At 40.3% G+C, this 12,542-nt stretch overlaps 1 protein-coding gene across 10 annotated transcripts in view; it reads left to right on the forward strand.

Moving 5' to 3' along the window:
• ERC1 (ELKS/RAB6-interacting/CAST family member 1) overlaps positions 1-12,542 on the forward strand; it is a 277,757-nt gene that overhangs the window by 85,864 nt on the left and 179,351 nt on the right. For all 10 annotated transcript variants that reach the window (XR_016037703.1, XM_055396335.2, XM_055396333.2 and 7 more), the window contains one exon: positions 6,424-6,591. Coding sequence is in view for 9 of the 10 variants with exons in the window: in XM_055396335.2 (XP_055252310.1) it covers positions 6,424-6,591 (168 nt within the window). In the remaining variant the exon portion in view is untranslated. The remainder of the gene's footprint in view (positions 1-6,423; positions 6,592-12,542) is intronic.

The following is a 12,542-nucleotide window of genomic DNA, read 5'->3' on the forward strand; positions in this document are numbered from 1 at the left end:
CAAAGGTATAGTTTAATGAGAAAAAGGAATGGGTAGTAAAAAGAATGCAGAAAAACATCACAGACCCAGAAATTCAGTATCTTCAAGTGAGAAGGAAGAGAAAAATGACCAAAATATTTTACATAATGTATTATTTTTATACTGTGGGATTTTGTTGGAAATGAGCAGTTTAGATGGTGTGTTTATAATTTTCCTTACAGCTTACTTAGGCCTTTTCTATTTTGATCATGTTTTGTTTAATCGTGGCATCAACTTCCTACCTCAGAAGCATGTTTTGGGTATGAACACAGCTCTGGCATCAGCGTTACCAAGTTTGACCGCCAGCCAGCAGGTGCAGATTCTGACCTGCTGCTCAAGTTCTCTATGCCTCGTTTCACATCTGTAAGGTGAAGAGGAGTGCCGGCCTCATTAGGTTGCTAGCATTAAGCCAGTTTATTCATGTCTGGTGCCTGTCACATAGTAAAGTCTTCGTACGTCAGCTGTCGGCATCATCATTGTTCTTATAATACTGTTAGCTAATGTATGTTAACTGCTAAAACAGTGAGAGAACGTGGTCACTTTTCATTGGCATAAATTTTATGTGGAAGTTCTGCTGTTTACTATTTTATCAAGCAAAATTAAGGTTTACTCATGGAATTGCAGATGCAGAACTACGTGGAAAGTGTAACCTGCAAATTTATTAGCTTAGAGCTTTTTAATATTAAAGAGTTTTTCACGTCAGTACCTGGTTGCATGCAGTACTATGAAAGAGTCAGAAGAGGGCACCCTCGCTTTAGAAGTGTGCCTGCTTCCAGGCTTGCTGCTGTGATAGCTTTGGATGGAGGTGGCAGGTGTGCGAACCAGAGTCCCAGGCAGTTGGTTAGTGATGATGCAAACACTTAAAAGCTTGTCACAGTCTAATAGATGACTTCTTCCCCTTGGCAATTCATCCTTCTCTTTGTACCCCTCTCAAATAATGTTCTCATTAACTGGGTCTCACACAGATGGGCTTGTGATTGGCTTCTTGTACCGTGGAGAACAAAGACTGTATTTGTGGTCATTCTTGGATGGTTTTTATATTTGCTTTTAGCCATTGTGGGAGTAACTGAGTTTTAGCAATTCACCCCCGCAAGTTATCAGGACAACTGCTCAAATATAAGTGTCTCATTCTGAAGAACAGCGGTAGGAAAGCTAGCTTCCTTTTGAATTGGGGTGATTTTATGAGTGTTATATGCCTGTGTATTAGGATTTACTTTTTTTCGTAAATTACTCTGATGACAGTTGACAAAGGTCACTTTTTCCAAAGCAGCTTTCTCCTGTCGTATCCCCTAAAAGTCAGTTTGAACCAACTCTTGAAAAGCTCTTATCTATTTCTGTAATTACTAATATTTCTCTTGCTCTTAATTGATCTCGTCTTCCTCTCTGAAGCTATCCTGGACTTTCATCTGGCTCTCAAATTACTAAATTAAGCCAGGGATTGAGGTCTTTGGGGGCAGTGTGTATTAATAATACCCATGGAGGAATACACCTCCATTGATCTGTTAACTTCCACAGAGCTGGTCTGGATTTAGTAGCACTGTGGTCAAAAGCCTGGGCTTTGAAGTCTGACCTTGGCTTGAAACACAGCATCCTGCATTTATTAGATACATGGCCTTGGATGAGTTATTTTACCTCTCTCCTCTTCTGTTTTTTCATTGGTCCATGAGATTAATAATAATGCCAACTTCTTAAGGTTGAAATAGACACTTAATGTGGCTAGAATAGTTCTTTAATTATGATGCTCTCATCTGAATTTGGAGGTTAATATTAAATATCACTGGGTTAAAGTATTGGCATTGGTTTTTTTTTTAGACTGTACATTCGCATCCCCCTCCTACCCTTGTACAAATAAACTGTGGAATGACACATCTCTGCCTGTGGTCTTCTTGAAATTTCTCTGGGCTCTTCAGCTTTTCACTGCGATGAGGTGTCAAACGAATTCACTGAGTTTGTTGAAATAGCCTTTTTAAAAGGTCCGCTTGTGTACGGCGTTGGTCTCCTGGCCCAGTGCCCTTCATTCATCCTTCTTCCTAGGTGGAGACAGTGGGAAATGTGACGGGAGGTTATGCTATGATCTTGGGCAGGTCACTTAGTTTGGGCTTTGCTGTTTTTGCGGTCTTAAAATTAGGAGTAGTTTAATTTTTAAAAACCTTATAAATTACTGTCAAATACAGGAAAAATGCAGAAAATAACATAATAGACATCACTCAGATTTAATCTGCATTAATGTTTGACCACTTTTAAAAGTCCTTTAAAAGCAAAGATTCTTTAAAAAAAAAAAACTCACTCTAAACGGAATATTCAGTGGAGTATCTGATTTAAGCAGAAACTTACGTTAGAATGTCAGGTTTTTAAAACTGATTGGGCCCAGGAATAAATATATGGGCGCTGTTGTTATGGGGGTGGTGGCTAAAGCCTTTGGAATGAAGTGGTTTCTCCAGAGGAAGTTGAAGGGAGTGAGACACAGAGGGAAACGCCAGAGGGTCCAGTGAAGAACAGGCTTCCCGGGTGGCGCTGGTGGTAAAGAACTCACCTGTTAATGTAGGACCCGGGTTAACGTAAGAGACCTGGGTTCAGACCCTGGGTTGGGAAGATCCCCTGGAGAAGCGCATGGCAACTCACTTCAGTACTCTTGCCTGGAGAATCCCATGGGCAGAGGAGCCTGCTGGACTACAGTCCATGGGGTTGCAAAGAGTCTGACACCACTGAAGTGACTTACCACACACCAGTGAAGAACACTGAAAAGGCGTGGTCAGAGAGTTGGAAGCAGAGTGAGTCCTGTAACTCCAAGAGAGGAATTATAGGAAATACACCATTGTTTCCATGCAAATACACCATTGTTTCCATGCAAATACTACTGTGCTCTTAGGTAGATCTTTTATTGATATAAAACAGAAGAAGGCAAAGATGGGTTGAGATTATTACTATTATTATTATTTTTTTTGGTTGTAAGGGAGTTGAGATTATTAATAGTTTTGTGATCAGAAGTAAAAGACCAGAACAGCAGGGTAGCCATTTTTCTGTTCACATCCATTGGTAGAGAAAGCCCTGCAGAGGAAAAGCCGCCTACTTTTGTTGAAGTTGGCATAACCTGCTTGCCACAGACCTTGATGCTTGGCAAGCTGGATAGATGCTGTTCCTCCAGCCCAGCGGACATGAATAAACAAGGCCTTATTCCCCCTGCCAAGAATAGTGTTAGGGTTATGACTGTGTATCCTAATAATCTCTGAGGGGTTTCCCTGAATATGCTTTTTTTGTGTGTGTGTGTGGTTTGTGAAATACGGACCTCATGCAAAATTACACTATGAATTTAGTTCAAACCAAAAGATCAGTGTAGAATTCAGAGCGATTAATCTAGTAGTAGGAAAGTGGTTTTTGTGGTTGTTTTTTATCTTAGATCTCCAGACCAGCACATTTAAATTCTGCGTTGCATGAAAAAGCAGACCAAGAAAAAGTGTACACAGGTGACTTGACTTGAAAAGATCATTTAGTAATTAGGGTATATGTGGGCACGGGTAGTTTGTGCCTAATCTTTGGGATATAAAATATTTTGAATATCAAAGCCGGAATTTCCCACTGCAGTAACACCAAAAGTTTGTGTGTCTATAACAAGAGTTTTCACTCGTTACCTTTTTCAGTCACCAGTTCCTGTGGGTCTCATACCTGACATTCGCTCAGAACAGCACACAGACTTTAGTGACTGTTAGCACAGGCCCACCTCCAGGTCACTTAGTGGAGTCAGGGATCTAATGCAAAAGCGCGGCAGGGCATCTAGGTGCTTTTCGCAAAGCAGCACTCTGGGGTCTCATAGTTACTGTCCTCAGAATTTCTGAGGGCTTTCGATAATACTCTGTATATGGTTGGCAAGCACGTATAAGACCACATGCAAGAAGGTATAGAAGTGTGAGGGTAGAATGAAGAAAACTGGTTAATTTAGAAGTAAAGGTTTGTGCAATAAACATGACTGCAAAAAACAAAATGATGTGAAGCTGTATTTGAAATGATTACTCAGGCTGGGAGAGAAATAAAAACCACAGTGGAGGTGGATAACAAAACGGGTGATGGGCCAGAGGTTATGCTGTGAACAAGGAATAGGCTTTGTAGACATAGAGGAAAGAGCTGAGTTTCAGAAAAAGATCTTCAGAGTTTGAAAGTTCTTAGGTGAATCTTTGCAGAATATAAGAAAGCTTGCCATGTATCATACATTAAACCAGAGGAAAGTTACAGATGAGGGAGTGCTTATTGAGGGGACGGTGGAACTTGTGGTGAAGAATTATAAATGACACCTGAAAAGACGGCTCCCCGACATCTGGCTTGGCGACCCTGGTGGCATTGAAGTGGTTGAAATAAAGATTAGCAGAGTGAAATCTTTTCGTTTATATGTTTTTCCTCTCTAGCATAGTTTAAGATAATTCATAAGTACATGATGGCTTATCTATAGCAGTTTGAAATGAGACTAGTTTCCTAGGAATTTTCCTCAATATCTATTGAGCAGTAAATGCCACTACACACACACAGTACTGATACTCAGATACCATATTATCTTTATATAATGTTAGTTTTTTTAGTTTTTTGTTTTGCTTTGTTGTTCAGTTGCTAAATCATGTCTGACTCTTAGTGACCCCATGAACTGCAGCACACCAGGCCTCCCTGTCCCTCACTATCTCCCAGAGTTCACCCAAGTTCATATCCATTGAATTGGTGGTATCATCCAACCATCTCATCCTCTGCCACCCTCTTCTCCTTTTGCCTTCATTCTTGCCCAGGGTCTTTTCCAGCATCAGAATCTTCTCCATTGAGTTGGCTGTTCATATCAGGTGGCCAAAGTATTAGAGCTTCAGCTTCAGCATCAGTCCTTCCAATGAGTATTCAGGGTTGATTTCCCTTAGGATTGACTGGTTTGATCTCCTTGCTGTCTAAGGGACTCTCAAGAGTCTTCTGTAGCACCACAATTGGAAAACATCAATTCTTGGAAGTTCAGCCTTCTTTATGGTCTTTTTTTTTTTTTAACTAATATTAGTTATTTCTTTTATTTTTAATTGGAGGATAATTGCTTTACAACGTGGTGTTGGTTTCTGCCATACATCAGTATGAATCAGCCATAGGTAAACAATTTCCCCTCCCTCTTGAACCTCCCTCCTTAATGTTTTGATATGATATAGTTTTGATATATTATTGATATTATAGTTACAATACTGTTATTCCCGGATGTTTTGGTACTTGGACAGCAAACTTTGGCTGTCTGGTCTGAGAACTGGTAGTAGACTTGCTTTGCCTCACAGATCTCTAAGTGTGTGATAACATTGTCAGCTGCAGGTGGATCATAGTATCTGATACAGCAGGTGTCATGTTTGGTGGCAGTTACAGTTTTCTTTCTAATTTTAAATTTTCTAAAGCAGTGTGGCATCACTTGGGAACTTGTTAGAAATACTGATTCTTGAGCCCCAACCTTGCTGGATTAGAAACTCTGATGGCTTGACCTGGCATTCTGTTCAAATCTTCTGAAGGATTCTAATGCACATAAAGTTTGAGAAACATAATTAAGTCGCTCAGTCATGTCCGACTCTTTGCGACCTCGTAGACTGTAGCCCACCAGGCTCCTCCATCCATGGGATTCTCCAGGCAAGAATACTGGAGTGGGTTGCCATTTCCTTCTCCAATAATAGATCATACCTGCTTTTATAGAAGTAGCAAAGCTCGGCCTGTTTATAACAATTCTCTGTTTGTCCCGTTTATTCAGATCTATTTGATACCATCATAATTTAACTGATGAAAAATTTTTATTTCATTATGAAAGAACTCACAAAATTTTAGTGTTTAATTTCTAAGTAGTCATGATTATATTTTGAGTGGTTTGTAGCCTTTCCCTTCTCCAGAAAGTGAAAGTTGCTCAGTCCTGTCCGACTATTTGCAACCCCCATGGACTGATTCTCCAGGCCAGAATACTGGAGTGGGTAACTTTTTCCCTTCTCCAGCGGATCTTCCCAACCCAGGAATTGAACCAGGGTCTCCTGCATTGCAGGCAGATCTTTACCAACTGAGCTATCAGGGAAGCCCCGTTATTTGATTCTAATGTAAGCTTGCTATAAAAATATCACTTGGGCAACAGCACATATCTATTGGGAAGGAATTACATTCTGTTCTTTTCAGTTGTTATTGTTTAGTCACTAAGTCATGTCCGACTCTTTGCGACCCCCATGGACTGTAGCCCACCAGGGTCCACTGTCCATGGGGATTCTCCAGGCAAGAATACTGGGGTGGGTTGCCACGCCCTTCTCAGGGATCTTCCCAGCCCATGGATCCTAGTTGGAGTCTCCTGCATTGGCAGGCTGGTTCTTCACTGCTGAGCCACCTGGGAAGTCCTTCTTTTCAGTTAATCACTTGTAAAAATCTCAACACTTGTAGGTGGACGCTCTGAGGTTGCGTTTGGAAGAGAAGGAAACCATGCTGAATAAGAAGACAAAGCAAATCCAGGACATGGCTGAAGAGAAGGGGACGCAGGCCGGGGAGATCCATGACCTCAAGGACATGCTGGACGTGAAGGAGCGGAAGGTCAACGTTCTTCAGAAAAAGGTGAGGTACAGGTGTTCTGAACCCAGGGCCCGCTACGTTGTACCCACATGCTGTCAAAGTCTGTCTCTCATTCCTCTGTTGATACTTTTGCAGGTAGGAATTGAAAACTGTTGTTGAAGGAGGTAGGTTGTTAAAACTGCTCTGCAGATTCGGTTCTTAAAATTTCCAAGTAAACACTGTCTGGTATCTTCAGGCGTATTCTCCAGGTTACTGTTTGTGCACAGTGCTTTGTAAATTGCCCGAATGTTTGTACTGACATCCCTCTGCCTCTCCTGGTCTTCTGTCTCGTACAGCAACTGTGGTGACGTGTTAGGGTAGTGTGTGGGCCGTGTGCTTGCTGCTCCATCCTCGGGGTTAAGAAGACTACAGTTTTGAATAGAGACACGTGCTACTCTACTGACATGTAATGTGCATATCTCAAGGAAAAGAAGACTTTCTTTCCTTTTTTACCTTAATCACTACTGGGAAGAGGCTAACCACCCTATAATCAGTCAGGAAACTACTATTGATCATCTGCCCCTCCCACATTTAGCTTCATTAAGGCTGCCTTTGAGGTGACAGAGTAGGCACTGCTGTTTGTGGATGAGAAGTATTTGACATTGTTCCAGTTCATTTTTAACCTTTAACGATAGCCAGGGAAGATAACTCGCCTTATTAAACCTCAAATTCAGCTTTTCCTTTGTGTACAGAGGACTATGTTTAGTATTTGTCCTCTGTTACATTAGTTTGGTTTTCATCTGCTTTCAAGTAAACATAAAAGTTAGATCACTCTAAATAGTTGGCTATGATACCTTCTTAGTGGATGCTAATTTGTTGTACATTTTTGCTGGTTTTAAATTATGAAAGTAATATATGTTCAAGGTAAAAAAAATTCAAGAAGTACAAAAACATCAGAAATGAAATTATTTTTTCTCATTCTTTGGCCCTGTCAGTGCAGCTCCTTAGATGTAACTTGCTGTTAATTATTGTATACTCTTTTATTAAATATCCGGGCATATATGTGGGCCTGTATGTGTCTTTTTTTAAAAAAGACAACTGGGATCATACTTTTTTATTCTTTTAAAAGTAAACATGTTTGTGTCTTTTTATGTGTAGCTTTATCTCTTTGTTTTTAATGTCTGCATGGCCTTCAGTGTCTTACACCATAGTTAACTTATGTCCTGTAGCTGTGTCAGTAGATATTTATAGGTTTTTTTCCCCTTACTTACATATATGTCATGACAGCATAACAGATAGTGTCATAAATACACCTCATTCAAGAATGATACTGTATGAATCCAAAAAAAAAAGATGCCCGGTTTTTTTACAAAGCCTGTGGCTTTTTTATATTCAGATGACTTTCTTCACAGCTTCATCAGACGATTGTTGCCAAACCCCTAAAAATTCCCATTGACCTGATAGATAATTAAAAATGTCTACCTTCCTGCTTAATATTTGTTTAAATCTGAGTGCATTTCATAGTTTTCTTTGGGAACCTACATGTTCCTGTCATTTTTACATTTTCTGTCACATGGATTAATTTTTCCCCATGTTGGATTGGCCTCTGTCCTCATGCTTTGCAAAATATGTTTTGTCTTTTTCTTCTTTGTTTCCTTGGTGGTGTTTGTTTTAGAATTTACACTTCACGGGGCGAATTCATGTCAATGTATGGCAAAACCAACCAATATAATGTTGTAAAATAATTTGCCTCCAATAAAAAATAAATTAATTAAAAAAAAAAAGAATTTACACTTCAGACTTAGTAGTCCTTTCCTCCGTGTCCTCTGAATTTTTGGTCATGCGCAAAAAGCCCTTATGCCCACCAAGGTTATTAAGTAACTCACACATGCTTTCTTCTGGTTTGTTTAAAGTTTCTTTTTTCTTTACATCTAAAAATTATTTTATAAAATTTATGTATTGGCTGTAATGATTCAGCTTTTTCTTCTTGATATGTGGCCAGACAGCTGTCATTATAATGTTTATTAAATAATCTACCTTTTTTCTTCTGACTTGAGATGCCACAAATAAATTGTCCTGTAAATCTGGGCCTATTTCTGGCCTGTTCCATGTATCTGCCTCTTTATCTGTCCTAGTAGCAAGTTTTATTAATTACTGCACTTTCATCATGCATTTAGTGTTGTTATGACCAACCTAGATAGTATATTAAAAAGCAGGGACATTACTTTGCCAACCAAGGTCCATCTAGTCAAGGCTACGGTTTTTCCCGTGGTCATGTATGGATGTGAGAGTTGGACTATGAAGAAGGCTGATCGCCGAAGAATTGATGCTTTTGAACTGTGGTGCTGGAGAAGACTCTTGAGAGTCCCTTGTACTGCAAGGAGATCCAACCAGTCCATTCTAGAGGAGATCAATCCTGGGTGTTCATTGGAGGGACTGATGCTAAAGCTGAAACTGCAATACTTAGGCCACCTCATGCAACGAGTTGATTCACTGGAAAAGACTCTGATGCTGGGAAAGGTTGGGGGCGGGAGGAGAAGGGGACAACAGAGAATGAGATGGCTGGATGGCATCACTGACTCTATGGACATGAGTTTGGGTGAACTCCGGGAGTTGGTGAGGGACAGGGAGGCCTGGCGTGCTGTGATTCATGGGGTCGCAGAGAGTCGGACACGACTGAGCGACTGAACTGAACTGAAGGTTGTTCTGCTTTATTCTTTTCCTCTTTTTGTAGCAATTTCTGACTTTTCTCACTTGTTTCTTTCTCCACATGAACTTGAGCATCATTTTGTCAAATCCTTCTCTTCAAAAGAATAGGTTTATGACTTTTCACTGGAACGTGATGTCTTAGAAATTTCCTGATTTTTGCTGATAAATTTTGTTGTCTTTCGCTGTGTCTACAGTACTTTTCATATTTACATTGTGTTTCTTTTTGAGGGGAAAGAACAGTGTTTTCTTTCATGGTAATTCACATTGTGTAGCCTTTATTTCTGTGTTTCAGTGAATTTAATGTTTACCTCTAGTTGTTGCACCACAGCTTGCCTTGTTTCTAGGGTTTACATTTCACTTAATTCTTGGTTCCCCAAGAAATCCTTTGAATGCCTTTCCCAGAGTGGTCATAAGTGCATGCTTGTTGACCATGCATTTATATAACTTTTTATATTTCATAATTTAGTTATTTGAGAGATACAAAAAACATAGAGAATAATGTAATAAGTAATTGTAGTTATTAGACTTGGGAAGTAAAATTTCAGATACAGTCCAAGTTCTTTGGCATGCCTTTTCTTGATAGTATTCCCCTCTGTTATCTCCCAGGAATAAATACTTGCTTTGGTGTTTGTACATGCACCCATACCCTAGGCCAGGATAATGTGTTTTTGTGCAACTTATGTATGTATTTAAAAAATAGATGGAAGAGGAAATACACATGGCAAATAAATATGAACAGTTATTTACCCATTTTCCCGCACTGTCATCAGGGAATGTAAAAGATTAAGAAATCATTTTATACTTACCATTTTAACACATGTTGGCAAAAATTAAGAAGTCAGTTAAGAAATCATTTTATACTTGCCAGTTTAGGCTTCATTGGCAAAAATTAAAAAGTCTGACAGTGTCAGGTATTGGTAAATATGGCAACTGGATTTCTTTTTCATGCACTGCTGTTGGGCTTTTAAATTAGATACAGCAATTTTGGAAAGCACTTATTAAATGTAAAGGTACCCTGCCATATACATATACTTTAGATGAACTCCAAGCTGTATGTAGGAATGCTCATAGTAACCGTGTTTGGATTGAGGAAAAATCTAAACCTGAGGAAACACTGTGCAGATATTCACTGACAGAACTGCGTGAGTGAGTTGTGGCGTGGTCACATGGTGGGACAGTAGCGCTCGTTTTAGGGCAGGGAGTATGTGTGGACACGGGAGTCTCCTTGGCTCCTCTCCTTCCTGAGGACATCTGTGGTCACACAGTCACTCTGTGTTCTGTTGGGCTTCTGGTCGTCCCAGGCATCCTCAGCCGTCTTCACTCATGCTGGCAGCATAGCGCCTTCTGCTGTGCACCCGGTGCTGTGCTGCGCACACCGGCAGGACATGGCTCCTGCTCTCAGACTCAGAGCTGTGGGAGCCAAAGAGGCTACTACACGAGTGGCATACGTGCACACAAGGCAGAGCATTTCAGATTTGACCTGTGTGAGAGGAGTCTGAGAAAAGTCACAGCGGCCGAGTCTTGAAGATCCTTGAAGTTTGCTTGGCAGATGGGGAAGGGGTGAGATGTCCCAGGCTGAGGGAGCGCTGTGAGTGAAAAAGGTGGGTCGTGTCCTTGCCAAGAGGGTCATGTCCCAGAGTTGCACCTCCATTCTTTGTACATTTGTAATACGGATTCTTGAAAATTCCTGGCAGATCTCTATCTCTGAATGTCTCCCCACCCCCAACCCCCCTTAATGAACTCTGTTAAGAGTCTCCGGGAAAGTTATTCCCACTTCTTACATCATGAGAAACTTCAGTGAATGCACTCATCTTTGTTATCCTGTTACTTTATTTAGAAAACTAGTAAGTAGAATTCAACTTTTCTTTCCCCTGGCCCTGAAGATTTTCCATTAGAAACTTAAGAAATTGATCTGCAGCGGGATATTAAGCATAACCTTTTAGGTATTGGGTTGGCCAATAAGTTTATTTTGGTTTTTCCATAGCATCTTAAGGAAAAAGCAAATTGAGCTTTTAAGCCAACCCATGGAACTTGAGATATTCCTGAAGACATGTCTTAATTCTATACAACGCTTAACCTGCTTGGCTTCTTGATTTAGACACTTATTCCATAAGGAAGAGGGAGATGGTAACTCTACTTTTATCATCTTCTAGTTTTTGGCATCTGCATTCTCTGATCATCTTTTCACAAATATTACTTACAACCATTTATTTAAGTAATTTTAATTTAATTTAAATTTAAATTTAATTTTAGCTATTTCAGTATTTAAGGAGAATACCAGGAAATAATGTATTACTTTGGCCTATTAAATATGCATTAAACTTTGTTTTTTGAGAATAGTACTGTGGTAATGGCTGGACTGTCCCACACTCTTGCCCGGTTTGGGCTCTGTCTAGACCATCCCTGTTCATTGGGTTCACAAGGCAGGAAGTGGTTTGCCATTCCCTTCTCCAGTATGTTCTCCAGAAATTCACAGAAGAACTATACAAAAAAAGATCTTCATGACCCAGATATTCACAGCGGTGTGATCACTCACCTAAAGCCAGACATCCTGGAATTCAAAGTCAAGTGGGCTTTAGGGAGCATCCCTACGAACAAAGCTAGTGGAAGTGATGGAATTCCAGTTGAACTATTTCAGATCCTAAAAGATGATGCTATTAAAGCACTGCACTCAAAATGCCAGCAAATTTGGAAAATTCAGCAGTGGCCACAGGACTGGAAAAGGTCAGTTTTCATTCCGATCCCAAAGAAAGGCAATGCCAAAGATTGTTCAGACTACCACACATTTGCACTCATCTCACACGCCAGCAAAGTAATGCTCAAAATTCTCCAAGCCAGGCTTCAACAGTACGTGAACCAAGAACTTGCAGATATTCAAGCTGGATTTAGAAAAGGCAGAGGAACCAGAGATCAAATTGCCAGTATCCGCTGGATTATCGAAAAAGCAAGAGTTCCAGAAAAAGCATCTGCTTCTGCTTTCTTGACTACACCAAAGCCTTTGACTGTGTGGATTACAACAAACTGGAAAATTCTTAAAGAGATGGGAGTACCAGTCCACCTTACCTGCCTCCTGAGAAATCTGTATGCAGGTCAGGAAGCAACAGTTAGAGTCGGCCATGGAACAATGGACTGGTTCCAAATTGGGAAAGGAGTGTGTCAAGGCTGTATATTGTCACCTTGATTATTTAACTTCTGTGCAGAGTATGTTATGTGAAATGCCAGGCTGGATGAAGCACAAGCTGGAATCAAGATTGCTGAGAGAAATATCAATAACGTCAGCTAGGCACATGACACCACCCTTATGG

The sequence above is a fragment of the Moschus berezovskii genome, chromosome 6, assembly GCF_049115385.1.
Source record: "Moschus berezovskii isolate FMDL1 chromosome 6, NW_MosBer_1.0, whole genome shotgun sequence".
In the NCBI taxonomy this organism is placed as follows: domain Eukaryota; kingdom Metazoa; phylum Chordata; class Mammalia; order Artiodactyla; family Moschidae; genus Moschus; species Moschus berezovskii.